At 43.9% G+C, this 14,038-nt stretch overlaps 1 protein-coding gene across 2 annotated transcripts in view; it reads right to left on the bottom strand.

Annotated features, from left to right (window-relative positions):
- Positions 1 to 6,347: 6,347 nt before the first annotated feature.
- NOX4 (NADPH oxidase 4) overlaps positions 6,348 to 14,038 on the bottom strand; it is a 116,864-nt gene continuing 109,173 nt past the window's right edge. For both annotated transcript variants that reach the window (XM_054217834.1, XM_054217840.1), the window contains exon 19: positions 6,348 to 14,009. In XM_054217834.1, the coding sequence (XP_054073809.1) occupies positions 13,901 to 14,009 (109 nt within the window). In that variant the 3' untranslated portion in view covers positions 6,348 to 13,900. The remainder of the gene's footprint in view (positions 14,010 to 14,038) is intronic.

Here is a 14,038-nt window from a genome sequence, read left to right as displayed (position 1 = left end):
GACATTTCCCCATGAGCCTGCCTGTTATCTCCTTCTCTTGAGGGCGTCAGGCATGCAGAATTCACACAGTGCTAAAAACTTTTGAAAACCTACTGGATTCTAAAATATGTAGAGAAACTAGTTCTTTCCCTGCATACACACAAAATCCCCTTTGAAACAAGAACTTGGCTATAAACATTAATTCTGGACCTTAACTGTGGCTTGGCATGTCAGATCATCCCCCTTCGTGCAACTTGATTCAGCCTTCCCTCTCCTGTCACCCCTCACTGCACCACTTTATCCGTCAGGAAAAGGGATCCTTGAGGGCTCAGTGGTGGGACTGTCCCACATTACTGTGGCTGGTATCGTGATGGCAACGCGAAACAGCCCACAGGGGTTGTACCTACACCGTGTCTGTCCGAGTGTGTCTCCCAGATTTTACAGGAACTCGTGTGCATAAAAACAGCTCCCTGATTTTCCTCATTGTTTTCTAGTAAAAGAAACATGCTCAGGCAATAATAAGCAAATAAGGTATTTTCAGGCCAATTACATATTGTGGACAAATTTTCACATATTTTCCTGCAATCATAACAATGTTAAAATGTTCCTGGTTTGAATGGCTTCTTGAAAAATTTAAGCACAACCATTTCACCGTGCTACATTTTCAAACCGCTGTACATCTTCCCAGGCACTTCTGACAACAGTGCCATAAATATGAATAAAGGAAAGCAGTCTGCGGAGCCTCCTAACTCGTAGGGCAGAGCCACGCAGCAGGCTTTCCTCGCCTTGCATACCAATACAGCCCTCCTCCTAATCAGATCCTGTTCTGCTCCACCTCTGACTGATGCTGATGAGCTTTTTTGCAACATTAATGTCATTACTCACCTTCACTCCTACGTGCAAGCTATTGCAAATACATAGTCCTTACACACCACAGAAGAAAATATACTTCTGGGAGAAGTGCTAAAAGCTGAAGTTCTTCGCTTGTGATCCCTTCATGCAAAGACAAGAACATGGCAAAAACGTGCTGGCTATTTCGTCACAGAGCTGAATGTGTCCGGAAGATCTGGTAATAAGGACTTAGAGGCCTGGACTGTCTTCTCATAAATTTATGGGAGACTGGCAGGGTGGAAAGCACTGGTTCGTTAATGGTGCTCTGCTAAATGTACTGTGGACTGATTTCATTGTCAGATGACCTGGCTGTATAGGATGGAATATATACATGGTTAGATAGCTGGAAAAAGACCAAATGACCAAGATCATGACAGTATCTGTATACAGAATTATTTATTGGTGTAATTATGAGAAAATGTGATTTTTTTTTTTTAACTGAAGCGCAACACACATCCCAGAGTGACAGAGCTACAGCCATTAGCTGATAGCAAAGCACATAAACTCATGGCAACGGAGAGGTGCTATATACCTCTGTTCTTACCCTGTAGTAGTAGAAGTTGTACAACGTGTGTGTGTATGTGTGTAGACAAGCCCCATAAGGACACTTTTTCCTGCTCCCCTTTCATTCGGATGACATTACATTTATACCACAAACAAGTGAATATACGATTTGTAAATCAGAACAGCAGCAATCTGTTTTAACTTTGATCTTGTCAATTAGTGCCACAGTGACCACACAGACCACCAGAGAATCCAGACTCCACATCCTCTTTTGCACCGTCATGGACTTGAGATGCTACTTTAAAATTCATTTTAGTTTTTTACTTCTGTAGCCTGTGGTCCCAATTATTTAATCCACCGGGTTGACTTTCAAAGCACCAACCTCCTATTAACATTCAGGGAGAATCAGGCTCTCGACAACTCTCATTTAAGAACCTAAATGAAAATGAGGCAATTCTGTCTTCCCAACTGATACCAGAAAAGGTGCTTTTCACTTTGGAAAATCAGATCACTCCCAGTCAGAAAGACTCCTCCCTCTCAGTGGAACGAATACACTCAAATCCTCCCGCCTAGATAACAAGACTTAAAAATTACGGCCTCTTGTCTCGTCCTAGGAGCCATGGCACTCGGGAGCACCAAACGGGGATGTCTGCAGGGAGGCTGTCACTTTGGAAATTGCGTTTAGAGGTCTGGATACAGATGACAGACCAGGGAATTACTGCAGTCATCATAATTAAGGTGACATTCTCATACAAGGAGACATACTACTGTAAAAAGTTACATGAAGGCTCATTTGGAAAATTAATCTGTAGAAGGATCAGAAACTTTGGGCTAACAAAATTAATTTTCAGGAAAACCAGAAGAACAGTTTTGGGGAGGGAGACAGGACAAGTTGGTTATTCAGAACATCAGTCACCAGTCCACAATGCAGAATTTCAGATTAGAAAGTGCGCTGATATTAGGCTCAGCCTAATGCTTACACATATGCTAAATGAGACACCAGAAAGAGTAATGATAAATCATGGTGCCATTAAATTCCTGAGAATTAAATTTGGGAGGAGTTGGAAAAGGGAAATGGATGAGAAGTGCAGATGATTGTAAGTCATCTCGCATACAAAAATGATGATGGGTTTTCAGGAGAAACAATCCCAGTTGCATCGATTAGCTATTATTCCAACGTGCCACTCTTCAGCCCTCCTGTAACAGCCACGTGGCTGTAATGCACTTTAGGGCACATTTAAGGATAAACATCAGTTCCCTGCAGAGAACAAGGCTCTAACTGGATTGCACAGCTGCTCCCCAGCTTCAGAAGGCTGGTGGGACCAGCAATGGGGTACCTAACCCTTTTACCCCAGAATTTAGAATGAGGAACAGGTAAGGAACCCCTCATGTGCTCCTCAGGTGGCCTCAATTTGTAACACATGCTACTTTTTCAGGTGATTCTCCAGCTAAGATTCTAGGACAGGGGACCCAGATCACACCTAACCAGCGCCCGCATTTGCAGCCCATAAGGTGCTGTGTTCTCCAAATAAATGAGTACATTCCCTATAACATTAATGGAGGGGAAAAGGAGCTTTTGAAACAGATTTTGTATGCTGAAATGCAAAAATCCAAGTCAGGTGAGTCAAATCTTCCTGGAGGTCTTCAAAGGCTTTCCCATCTCCCCACCGATTATGTGAGAAAGGTGTTCATTTACTTTAGGAGATTTGGTTCATTAAATAACTGAAATTCATGTGACGTTGGTGCCTGGATGGGGCAGACAGCTGCTGCTCAGCCCAGAGCTGATGGTTTTCTCCCTAGAAAGGCTCATCTCCTAGTGGGAGCAGTCTTGGCCTGACATTGACCACCCTTCTGCTCGCCTCGTTATCAATAATTTATTATGATCAATGATGCCTATATAGCACTGAAGTGGGGTGGAGGAAGCACAGTTTTTCTCTTCTGCTGGGAAAACACCAGACTGCAATACTTTGCTTGCTGCCCAGCATAAGGAGAGTTTCTTACTTGCTTCACCATTTTTAGCCAGGTTTTGTCAAAATAAACAGCCCCCCCCCAATTCTTGTGCTCTCCTTCCCTGACTTTTCTTGCATGAACAACATTTCCCTCTTGATCAAATGCATTTGTGAAATGTATCATTTCCCATAAAAGTCCTCCAAATATCAGACAGAAAATCAAAGCTCATGAGCCAAAACACATTTTGCCAAACCTCATTACTTGGCCAGGGGAAGGTGAGTGGGAAAGGATATTCCTCTTAATGAAAAACACCATAATAATTTTTGAAAATATCAATTTTTCTTCTGATAGCTCTGCCCAGTGTGCCACGGACCCTGCATTAAGTATAAATAAACACCTTTTACTTTTCCACAGCTCAGGAACTTCTCTGAAGTGTAGACATTAAGTTTCTCTACGTGTTTTTAACCTAACAACTAAAAGTAAATGAGAAGGAATATACAAGGTTGGTGGGTTTTTTTTCATCTCACTGCAGTTAAACTCATCCTGGAGGGATGTAGTACCTGGAGGTACATTTTACTATCATTATATCAACACCGCTCTGGGATGAGAATGCAAAAAATACAACCCCAAGATTAATATATGCTGTTTAATTGTGTATCCTTACCTCTCAAAAATAAATAATTACCTAGAACTTTTGAGAGCAATTCTGAAAAATCTCACTGAAGTCTGCACACTTACATTAATCCATGTTTCACATGTAGTTTTCCTAAGAAAAAACACAAGCCTGGCAAATGCAGAAATGATGATTAGGTGGACGGCCACCAGGACATTCAACGTCTTGCAGAAAGATCAAGTGGGTGCTTTAGGCCACAGTGCGCCAGAAAGACCCTTAACCACGTTACTGGGAAGTGGATTATGAGTTTGAAAACAATTGTTTCAAATTGGCTGTAGAATCATCAGTGTCTTGAAGATCATAGTAAAATATCAGCTCTCCGTTAAGATCTATCAAAAGCAGCATGGTCCGAGCAGGTAATTCAAATAAAGCACACCGCGGAATACTTTACCAGACCGAGCAGACCAAAGCGAGTGCCCAGATTTTGTGTCACTCAGGCTCTCACACACTCATCTTAAGTGGGAAGGATTTCTACACACTTCTGGTATCATCATTTATTTTGATAGGTTAGGGTCAGGCAGGTGTTTGTTGTTTCCTCTTCCCACTATAAATGCGAGTAGAGAGGACTGACATTTTTCTAAGTCCCAGTGGTGGGATGACTGTGTATGAGAATCAGATATTCTGCTTCTGAGATGGTCTCATAGTTGCAGATACAAGAAGAATATATTTGGCACAGTCCTTCATTTCGAATGGTCTGGATTTATCAGGAATTTCCAGAGGTGGCATATGAAGCACGCATGTGCCTAATGTTTTACGTCCAAAAATGACTCTGGGTGGCTAAACAAGGGTGCCTAGTACAATTTTGGTACTTCAGGTATCCCACCCAGCTTCCTGCTGTTGTTCCAGAGGATCCTGGGTCTCCTGTAGCATATCTACCAACCTTGTGGGGATGCTTCAGCTAGTTTAGGGCATCTCACACAGCATGAGAGACTCTATTTAAGCAGTGAAATCCCAGCCTGCCCTACCAGCAGTAATATGTACGCACATATGCACATACACAATGCTTCCACGATTAAAGCAGTACGTCATTAATTAAAAACAGGTCACAAACAGCAACTCAACCATGTTGTGCTCAGTCTTGGAATGGTTGTTTATTCCAAAGTCATGAAGCTTCCTGTAAAGTAAATACCTTGAGAGTACAGTGCCATAATTACATGATGAAGAAATGTGTGGTGCTTTGTCAAATACAATAAGAGACATAAACTCAACTTAGGATGTCCTGCTAATATAACAGAATGTAAAAATAACATCTGAACAGCAACAGAACTCAGTAACCAAATACTTTACTTGTCAGGATTGCCATTAAGATAAAATGGCTAATTCAGTCTAGAATTTTTAGAAAGAAGCTTCCTTTCCATACTGCAACCATGATCTCGCAATTTAACTAAACAAATTTGCAGTGAAGGACTATTTGCCAGGCAAATCCATAAAACTCCTTCCAGGTGTTGACTGTCCCCATTTTACAGGTAGGCAGAAAAAACGTGGGATTTTAGAAAGAAGCTTAACGCAGATGGGTATCAAAACCTCAGTGAACCTGGATTCTTCACGTTACTCTGAAAAATCCTAAACCGAGTGATTTTTTCGTAAGGAAACTCTGTAAGACCATGGGATAAAACCCAGAATTTCTCCCTATCGGATCCTTTTTCAGCCAGTGGTTTGCACCTACCCTCACAACACCGTATAATTAACAAAGGGACACTATGGGAAAAGATTTCTGCATATGACTCAGGAAAAAGAGAGGAAAAAAACTCCAAGGGCTCAGGAAGAAGAGAGAGGGAAGAAAAAAAGCTTTTTTTATGATCAATTTTCTAGCTCTGCCTTATTATGCAGCTAACTGGCAAAAGCTTTGCTTCATTTGATGGGAACTGAGAGAGTTGAAAAGCTTATTGCTTACTCTTTGAAGGTTTACGAGGCATGCAGTTACAATAGTGACCTATTTAAATGCTTCCAGCCAGTGAAACATAGTCCCTCTGTTGTGTTGGGGGGCGGCAAACTGAAGCTACAAAATGGGCTGTTTCACATGACAAGAGTATGACTTGTTATGGGCAGGAACCCACTAAGGACTATTCTTGTTCTTAAAGCCAAGCCTGGGAGGAAAAATTAAAAATGAAAGTTCAGGACCAAATTTTGCTTTCTGTTCCACTTGGAAACTAAGCAGAGATTTGTCGTCAAAGAATTGTACCACATCCTGATCTATAAAAACATAAGAACAGATTGAAATTACATTAATGTAAACAGGCATCTCTGAAAAGAACACTGAGTACTCAAAATCGTGGACATTTATGCTAGTACTTTCCAAAACGGTTATCTTGCACATTGTATAGAGATAAAAAAGTAAATGCTGCCTTCCTTTTTAATACATTATTTTTATTTCAGCTCTAGTGGAAAAAATATATAATTACAAAATTGGAAATTCAGAACAAATTTTCTGCCTTCTTTCTTTTGGGACAGGGAAGAGTGAGGGAAGAATGTGGTCAGTAGTGAAAAAGTCAAGATGTGCAACTACAGAAAAGACAGGGCATTCATTTTTTCTATCACCTGTTAACTGGAAATAAGTACTTCCAAGGCTTACTTTTAAAGGCAAAATTGTAAAGTTGAACTTTATTGCTTTTTGAACGGTTTATTGCTTTTTCCAAATTTTTTGGATGGCAATACTTCCATCTGGGGTCCGTATCTTCTTTCCTGAGACTGGATTTTGATTAATTATTTTCTGTCCGCATAGCACTCTGGTTCCAAGAAGTCCTTTGACTAGTGGGAACACAAGCTAAGGTCTTTTCAGGAAACCCACGCTCGTACCACTGTGCCCAGTTCTTGTACATTTACCATGTCAAACTCTCACATGGCTTATGAGCCCCAAATAACTATCCAAAGTGAGATAAAAAATTGGATCGTTTGTCTTCTTCCTTTCTGAGATAATTCCTAGCTCTATATATCCTCATCACCTCAGAAGCTATTATGAGATAACATAAGCTGTGGCTAAAGAAGGCTCAATGCCCCCCACAGGCACAGCTTTCTCATGGGAGGGCTGGTGTGTCCCCAAGTGTACATCGAGCCCCCAGGTCTGGCTCAGTCTCGGAGCTCAAGTTCCGGAGCAACCCAAGCCTAGACCAGTCGCAGTCATTGCCTTGAAAGTTCAGATGACAGTGTAGACATGATCCTAGAGAGATGCTTTGCTTTGAAAGGAAGATATTCACTTGTCGAAGCTCAGATTGCGGTAGTACTCCTTAGTTCAAACAGCACTTTTCGCTAATGAAGGTTGGAAATAAATAAACCAAATAATTTTTTGCCATTAGAAAATAGTAGTTTTTTACAGCTGGTTTCCACTCTCCTTCAAGCATCTTTCAAAGTATATTTTGGACACGATAACGTTTCCCAGGTAAAAAAAAAAAGTTTGGGGTTTTTTTGTTATGCTTTTTTGCTCTGAAATGAAAATGTATTTATATAAACAATGTAAAACCATAGAATCTGAAAAAACCTCTCCATATGCACATTATGGAACTAACACAGCTGGCCCAGACAAAATATCTTTTTGGACATCAATTTGGAAAAATGTCACAATTATGTCTTTTCTCCTAAACTATCACAGACCAAGGAAACTATTTCTTACCCCAAGGTGCTTTATCAAACTTGCTCTTGCGAGTGATTAGAAGGAACACAGGGAGGCAAAAGCTCAGTGGGATTAAGGGGTTTCACAACCCAGCACGTATGGGCTAAGGCTTCTTGTTTCAGAAAAAGGTAATTAAAAAGCCCAGAGCTTCATCAACACACGAATGCTGGAAGGGGCTCTTGGTCGCATCCGATTCTCAGTGAAAGCTCTGCCCTTCTGCCCTCGCAGCAGCATCAGTGTGTCCTTCTCAAAGATGCAACACGTGTTGGGAGCTGCCTGCTTAACAGCACAATCCTTCTCCTTTCCCTTTATAAACAACGAGCTCTCAAGCTCCCTGAAGCAAAGAAACCAGGCAAGGAAATATTTAATCAGTGAAAGGAGGAATTCATATGCAGTGGATAAACTAGGGGCTGTATGGAGACAGAGAATGTAACTGAAAAAAGCAACTTTCCATCACTGCCCGCTGACCTGAAATGCCCACACACAAATGCAGAAACACGACAATTTCAGTGGCGGCTACAAACGATCTGACTTTCACAGAACCAAATCCCTGATTCTCATCCAGAAGATGACATAATCACTGCTATGACGAGTTTTCCCCATTTTCTGCACATCCTTGTGTTACTGCCCCTCGTCTCAGTCTAATAAAGCATCTCCAGGACTGGGATGCTGCAACCCATCACTTTCCTAATGCTAACTAAAGTGACTACAAGACCCCACTGGTTTGTGTACATTGGGAGCGTTATAAAGGCTGCTGTATGCTATGATCAAAACCGAGGACCTCTGCATTTCCCAGAGTGGCATTTTCCTGAGTTAAGGGAAGCAGAGAGTGGGAGAAGCCTCTTGACACAACACGTGCTATGGAGGGACAGAGATGGCTCTGAAAGCTCAGCTCCCGCTTATCTTCCATGGAGAGGGCGTAGACGGAGACTGACGAAAGCACCAATGCGTCCAGCTCCAACAGATAATGATACCTCGCTAGCAGTGGAGGCACTTTGCCAAGTTGCATCTCAGCCACGTTTTTAAGCTCTGCTAGGGGACATTATGTTTTTCTCAAAAAGCGTATATTGAACAGTTACAAGTGCTTGAGCAATGAAAAAGAATAATGCCATAGGTGAATCTTCACATTCTTATCAAATATTTTTTAACAGTTATTTATGTTGCTCTGACACAATAAAGGAAAAGCACAGCACTTGTATCTTCTCTGCAGAGATTTTGCCATTTGTTCCTCATGAACACGAGTGCAAATATGGGCAGGGCACATTCAGCGTTCACCATCCTCATCTGTTCTGGACAGGACACGCTTTGAAGCATCTAACACCCAATGAGGTACAATAACATGCTCTGCTCCCCAGTCCCTGGACAACGTGCTTCTACAGAGCTACAGAAACACCAAGGGTACGTCCATGCCCTCAGCCCACCTCACAGCTGAGACCGCACTCACGAGCCGCAGCAGCTCATTGTCTGCAGTTCACCCTCAGGTGTGACAGGTCTGTGCTCCAAGCTGGAGAGTGCACACGGCTGGCTCACGCGGCTGCATTTAAACCTGCTTTCATCCCACACTGCCAACTCAATCCGAGGGCCCTCGACCTTCTCTGGCACCACACCGTACCTTTAGGATAGGCTCTGACTCAGCACCGTTCAAAAACGTGATGGCCAATGTTGTGGCATGGCCTGCTTCTGGCTATGGATCACATATCGCTGCTGGGTGTTTCTCCTTAAAACAGTTGTCCTTCCTCTCTGCCTTAAACCTCCCCTCTTCCAGCAGCTTGCCGACTTTCTGTGCAGCATCCTTAACCAGGCTGCACCGAGTGCAGCTCAGGACACAGTCCACTCTGTATGCTCTCTGCTATTCTGCATTTCTCTCAGATTATTAAAGGGAGAAGAAAGGGCTCAGAGGCGTTATTTATTCAATTGAGAAGCAACCCGTTATCACTGTGTTACATTTCTAACATGCAAACACCACTACACAGCACCAGGAGAGAACCTGTTATCCCCGAAAAAGAAATGGCATGCTCTTTTGAAATCAAAAGAAATGCCCTGCTGTCAATGAATATATTCTTGGTTACAGCACGAGGAAGTTTTTCGCTTTTCCTCCCCCACCCCTCATCCAAATTTCTTCCCCGGGGTTGCGGAGTATGAGATGAGCAACGCGACCTTGCAATGACAGAATTTTAATGTGTGACTGGTGCACCGAAAGCAATGCAGCAGCGTCTCCCTCCTCGGTGCTGCCATCTACACCAGACATTTATGTAACGCCGCTTCTCATCCTCAAGGCTGTCCTCACCTAGGGTCAGCGGCAACGAACACAGAATCTATTTAGTCAACTGTCCAAGCTACTTAGGGCTGGCACAGAGCGCTACACACGCCAGTATTCTGGTGAAGAGGAGTTAACAGGTAAAAGCCATTCCCAACCCCAAAGCTGCACAACAGAAGTAGAAAGCTTTTGGCAACAGGTTAACTAGAAAGAGTCAACAGTGGATTTATGTCAAACAAATTGCTTATTTCCAAGGTGTTTGCTAAAATACACTGTTTTTCTTATGTGCTTTAGCTCTGAGCGGTGCACAGAAAGGCAACGTCTTTGCAGATATTAGTTCTCAAAGCCCAGGGAGACTTCGTATCCACATCCAGGCAACGGGGCTTGCTTGTAATTTCTAGAGTTGAGGAGCCAGGAAAAATGTCTCCCTCTTTCCCCTTTGCTCCCAGGTTCGAAATATTTCATCCCGTTCATTGCTGGCATTCATCACGTTCTCCTGCCCTTGGTTTGCTCGGCAAACTCAGGTTGAGAGCAGTTTACCTGGAGCTGCAGCAGCTGCTCTTGGCTTCCCCCTCCTGGTGTAACAATACAGATCATCAGGACGAAAGTGCCGATTCTGGACTGTGGGCCAGACACGCTTTGCCAGGAAGAAGCAGACAGCATGTAAATATCTTTTGCAAGGTCTGACATTCTCAGAAATCCAAGGGCTTTGTTAAGAGGCAGCGTGCAATTGGCACGGGGGGCTCTCTCCAGCTTTCTCTCCGCGCCCCTGCACAGCCCCAGCAGCTGTCTCTTACAAACATGATCCTTCTCGGGAATATAACACTTCAGGCACGGCAAACCTTGAGCACCCACTGCAAGTCTGGAGATATTCATAACCTCAGAGGAAGTGCTCAGCATTCCACGGTACCAAAACCAGATCCCATCCCTCTTACAACATGGGTGATACAACTAGCGGGGTACTAAACCTTCACGAATACTCACCCAGCCCTCCAAGGAGCAGCATTTGTTGCTCAAAACCTTTGCACAAGAGCATTCATTATACGTGTCAGTCCAGCAGAGGACTCAGGGTTCAACCCTAAAAGATGCTGGCTAATTAATCTACTGTACCTGAAAAGGAAATTCCAGAGCCTCTGAGATTTGCTATGTTTAGTATAGGCACTAAAATATCAGGCTCTTTATGGGAATGAAGAGTCTCATTTCAGCTCCATGTGTTTCACCAGCACATCGCTATAGTGTCTTAATGAAATACACAGCAGCAGAGACGACGCAACCCCCACATCACCACCCAGAGTTCAGTCCTCAGCTGCATTCCAGATATCCCTGAAAAATGTACATTCGCTGCAGAAAAGCTCAGTTGAGCACGGGCATCAGCGGCATTCTGATTAAACCTTGCTGTTAAATCCTCTTTGTTAAAACACTAGAGAACTGGTTTTATTTGTGAGGGGTGGGAATTCTGCAGACAGATCAGACGCATAATCCAGAGAAGAACAGATCCAGCTTGTCTTAAATCACCCTGGCACGTTTATGAAATGATTGCCAGGCTCAAGCGAAAATTAATCTCCCTAGAAGCCCTTTTACATTTTTTAAACAAGTAAACATTGCATTTTAATAACAACGTGTCTTCTCTGACTTACGGGGCTTGAATTGCTGTAGGCAATGACTAGTCAGCCTCCTGCCTGCTTCTCTCAGCAACATCTCCTAGTTTGAAACTAAAACCTGGTACGTCAGTGTTGAGTAGAGGCTTTTCCCTTTAACTGTTTGTTCTAAAAGCAAATTTCTTACCAAAACATTACTTCTCTGCTCTGTTGTGCTGTTATAGCTGAATTATTGTTCCCAACGCGACTGGTCTGCCACTCGTATTATCTGCCCCTTCTCAGCCAGCCCCAAATGGCTTTCCCACCTACGTGCTGGAAGCGTTCAAGGGATGACCCTGCGCTTGCTTGCCCTGGCTGCGACGGGTGCTCACAGGTTGCTTCGTGCTTATATCGGACTCTGTGCACGGATGCGAGCACAGGTAGCACCTCTCTCCCCTGCAAGGCACATCTGCTAACACGACGGGCGAAGGTCTGCAATCAGGGGATGTGATGAGGATTCGGTGCTGGGGGAGTAAGCCCCGCAATCGGGATGCAGTGGCAGCTGAACGTGCGCAGTGCTGTCACATGCATCGTCACATCGGGCTCGTGTGGGCAGGAGTCTTCAAACACAGAGAGGGTTTATCTCTTTTCCCTTGACAGCAACTGTTCGCTAGTCCGTGGTGGCAAAACAATCAGTATTTTGCAGAAAAATGGATGTGGCTTAAACTTTCTACCCTAAGCAGTGCCATCATCGGCTAGGTGTCTGTGGAATGCGTTGGTGTCCTCTCCCCAGGCCAGGCACAAGGTTGTGGTTTCTCACACTCCTTTCAGTCCTGTCTCCTAGAAGAGGAGATAAAAGACCAAGGGAGAACTCATGTGCTATTAGTACCACACGCGGAATCGGGACGTGTTGCTCTGAACCCAGGGCTGGAATAATCGTCATGGAGAGACGGGCTGTCCTGCAGGCTTCAGAGGTGGAGGTCACTCCTCATCATCCCTTCCCACACTCCACCAGGGCTCACCTCTCCAGCCCCTTGCTCCAGGAGTGAACATTTACTCACGCAAGTCATCTCAGAGCTACAGGAATAGAATTGCTCGGGTAAATCTGGTTGTTAGCTGTGTAAAGTCCCGAGCCCCACACTGCTGCAGCAGGGCTGGATTCCCATTGCAGGAAAAGGGCTTGGTTTCCATCACGGCGTGAAAACACTCCCGTTTTAAAGAAAAGTCCCAAAACATTTATGATGAATAAAACACAAAGATCCTGCTGAGCAAACACTGAGGGCTCTGCAGTTCTGTGACAGACGGAGCAAGAAGTGGCAGGAGACACGGGGGGATCCTTCTCCTGCCAGCAGGACACTTACGACAGACCCACTTACGGGACTCAGTTTAAAGCATAAAGAGACGTTCAATTATGTAAATCCGGTTGATCTGTAAATGTAGAATTAAGTGCTGTCGGCCTTCACTTACTTGCCTGGCACAGAGTTGTGTCTTCATGTACACTTGGCTTACAGATAAAAAAGCTACGGAGTTTAAAAGAGAGCTCGGCTCGGTTTTGCAAGCTGGAGACACACAGAAGCAGTAAGGACAATGCAGCCTCCAGAAATACCATGTTTATCATAACATGTGCCGCTCCTGAAGGCAAGACACAGTCACTAACCCTTCAAATTTTGCCCCTCTAGAAAGCATAGCTCAAGGAAAAGGAAAAAAGCAACTGAGGCTTTTAGCCTTTCCCCAAACTCGCCCTCACCTGCTCTAGCCATCGCTCACGTGAGCAACGGAGAGGATTGGTCAGGCGAAGCTTTACATGAAGTAAAACACAACTACAGTTGCACAGCAATTAGACCTTTTCCCTGCAGGTGCACCGAAGCGATCCCGAAACACTAACTAAGCCTCCCAGCGCGGCAGAAAGGTGGACGGTGCCAAGGCCGTTGCAGCGGCGGGTGAGCCGAGGTCTGTGCAGGACAGAGGCAGCACGGGGAGATGGCGGCTCTGCCTGCGGCCTGCCGGGCCCGCGCTGCCTCACGGAGCAACAGCACCGACAGCTCCTGATACAACGCAGAACAAGAGCACAGTACCGGTATTATTATTATTTTAACTATAAAGCACTGCCTATATAGGGGCTGAGCCAGAAAACATCATCTGTTTTAGCACGGAGCTACCTACAAAACTGGCTGCTCATTATACAGTAATGGAACAGGTATCTATCAGAGAGGAGATGTTAAACCAGAAACAATGTCGTGATTAGATGACTCTGAACTGTATTTAAAAACCATTAGCTACTACATCCTAAAACAAGAGGAAAAAGATGACTGTCTGGTTGTGGTTAATAGATGCAGTCAGGATTTCAATCATGCTTTAAGCTAACTGCCAGCAAACAAGAAAGCCTGCAGTATCGGCAATACCCAGCATCTATGCGTGCTGCCATCGGTGTTATGTTTATTATAAAATCCATGCAGGCAGCATTAGAAATAAATATTAATGATTAAAAAGGACCTAATCCTTTGCTGCATACCTCCAATTTTACAGTGACAGATGAATGAGATCCAATGGGAAAATAATGATCCTTCCAGCCTCAAAAAAAAAAAAAAAAATTAAAATCA

The sequence above is a fragment of the Rissa tridactyla genome, chromosome 1, assembly GCF_028500815.1.
Source record: "Rissa tridactyla isolate bRisTri1 chromosome 1, bRisTri1.patW.cur.20221130, whole genome shotgun sequence".
NCBI lineage: Eukaryota > Metazoa > Chordata > Aves > Charadriiformes > Laridae > Rissa > Rissa tridactyla.
The sequence above is the reverse complement of the archived record's forward strand: the minus strand, read 5'-3'. Positions and strand labels throughout refer to the sequence as shown.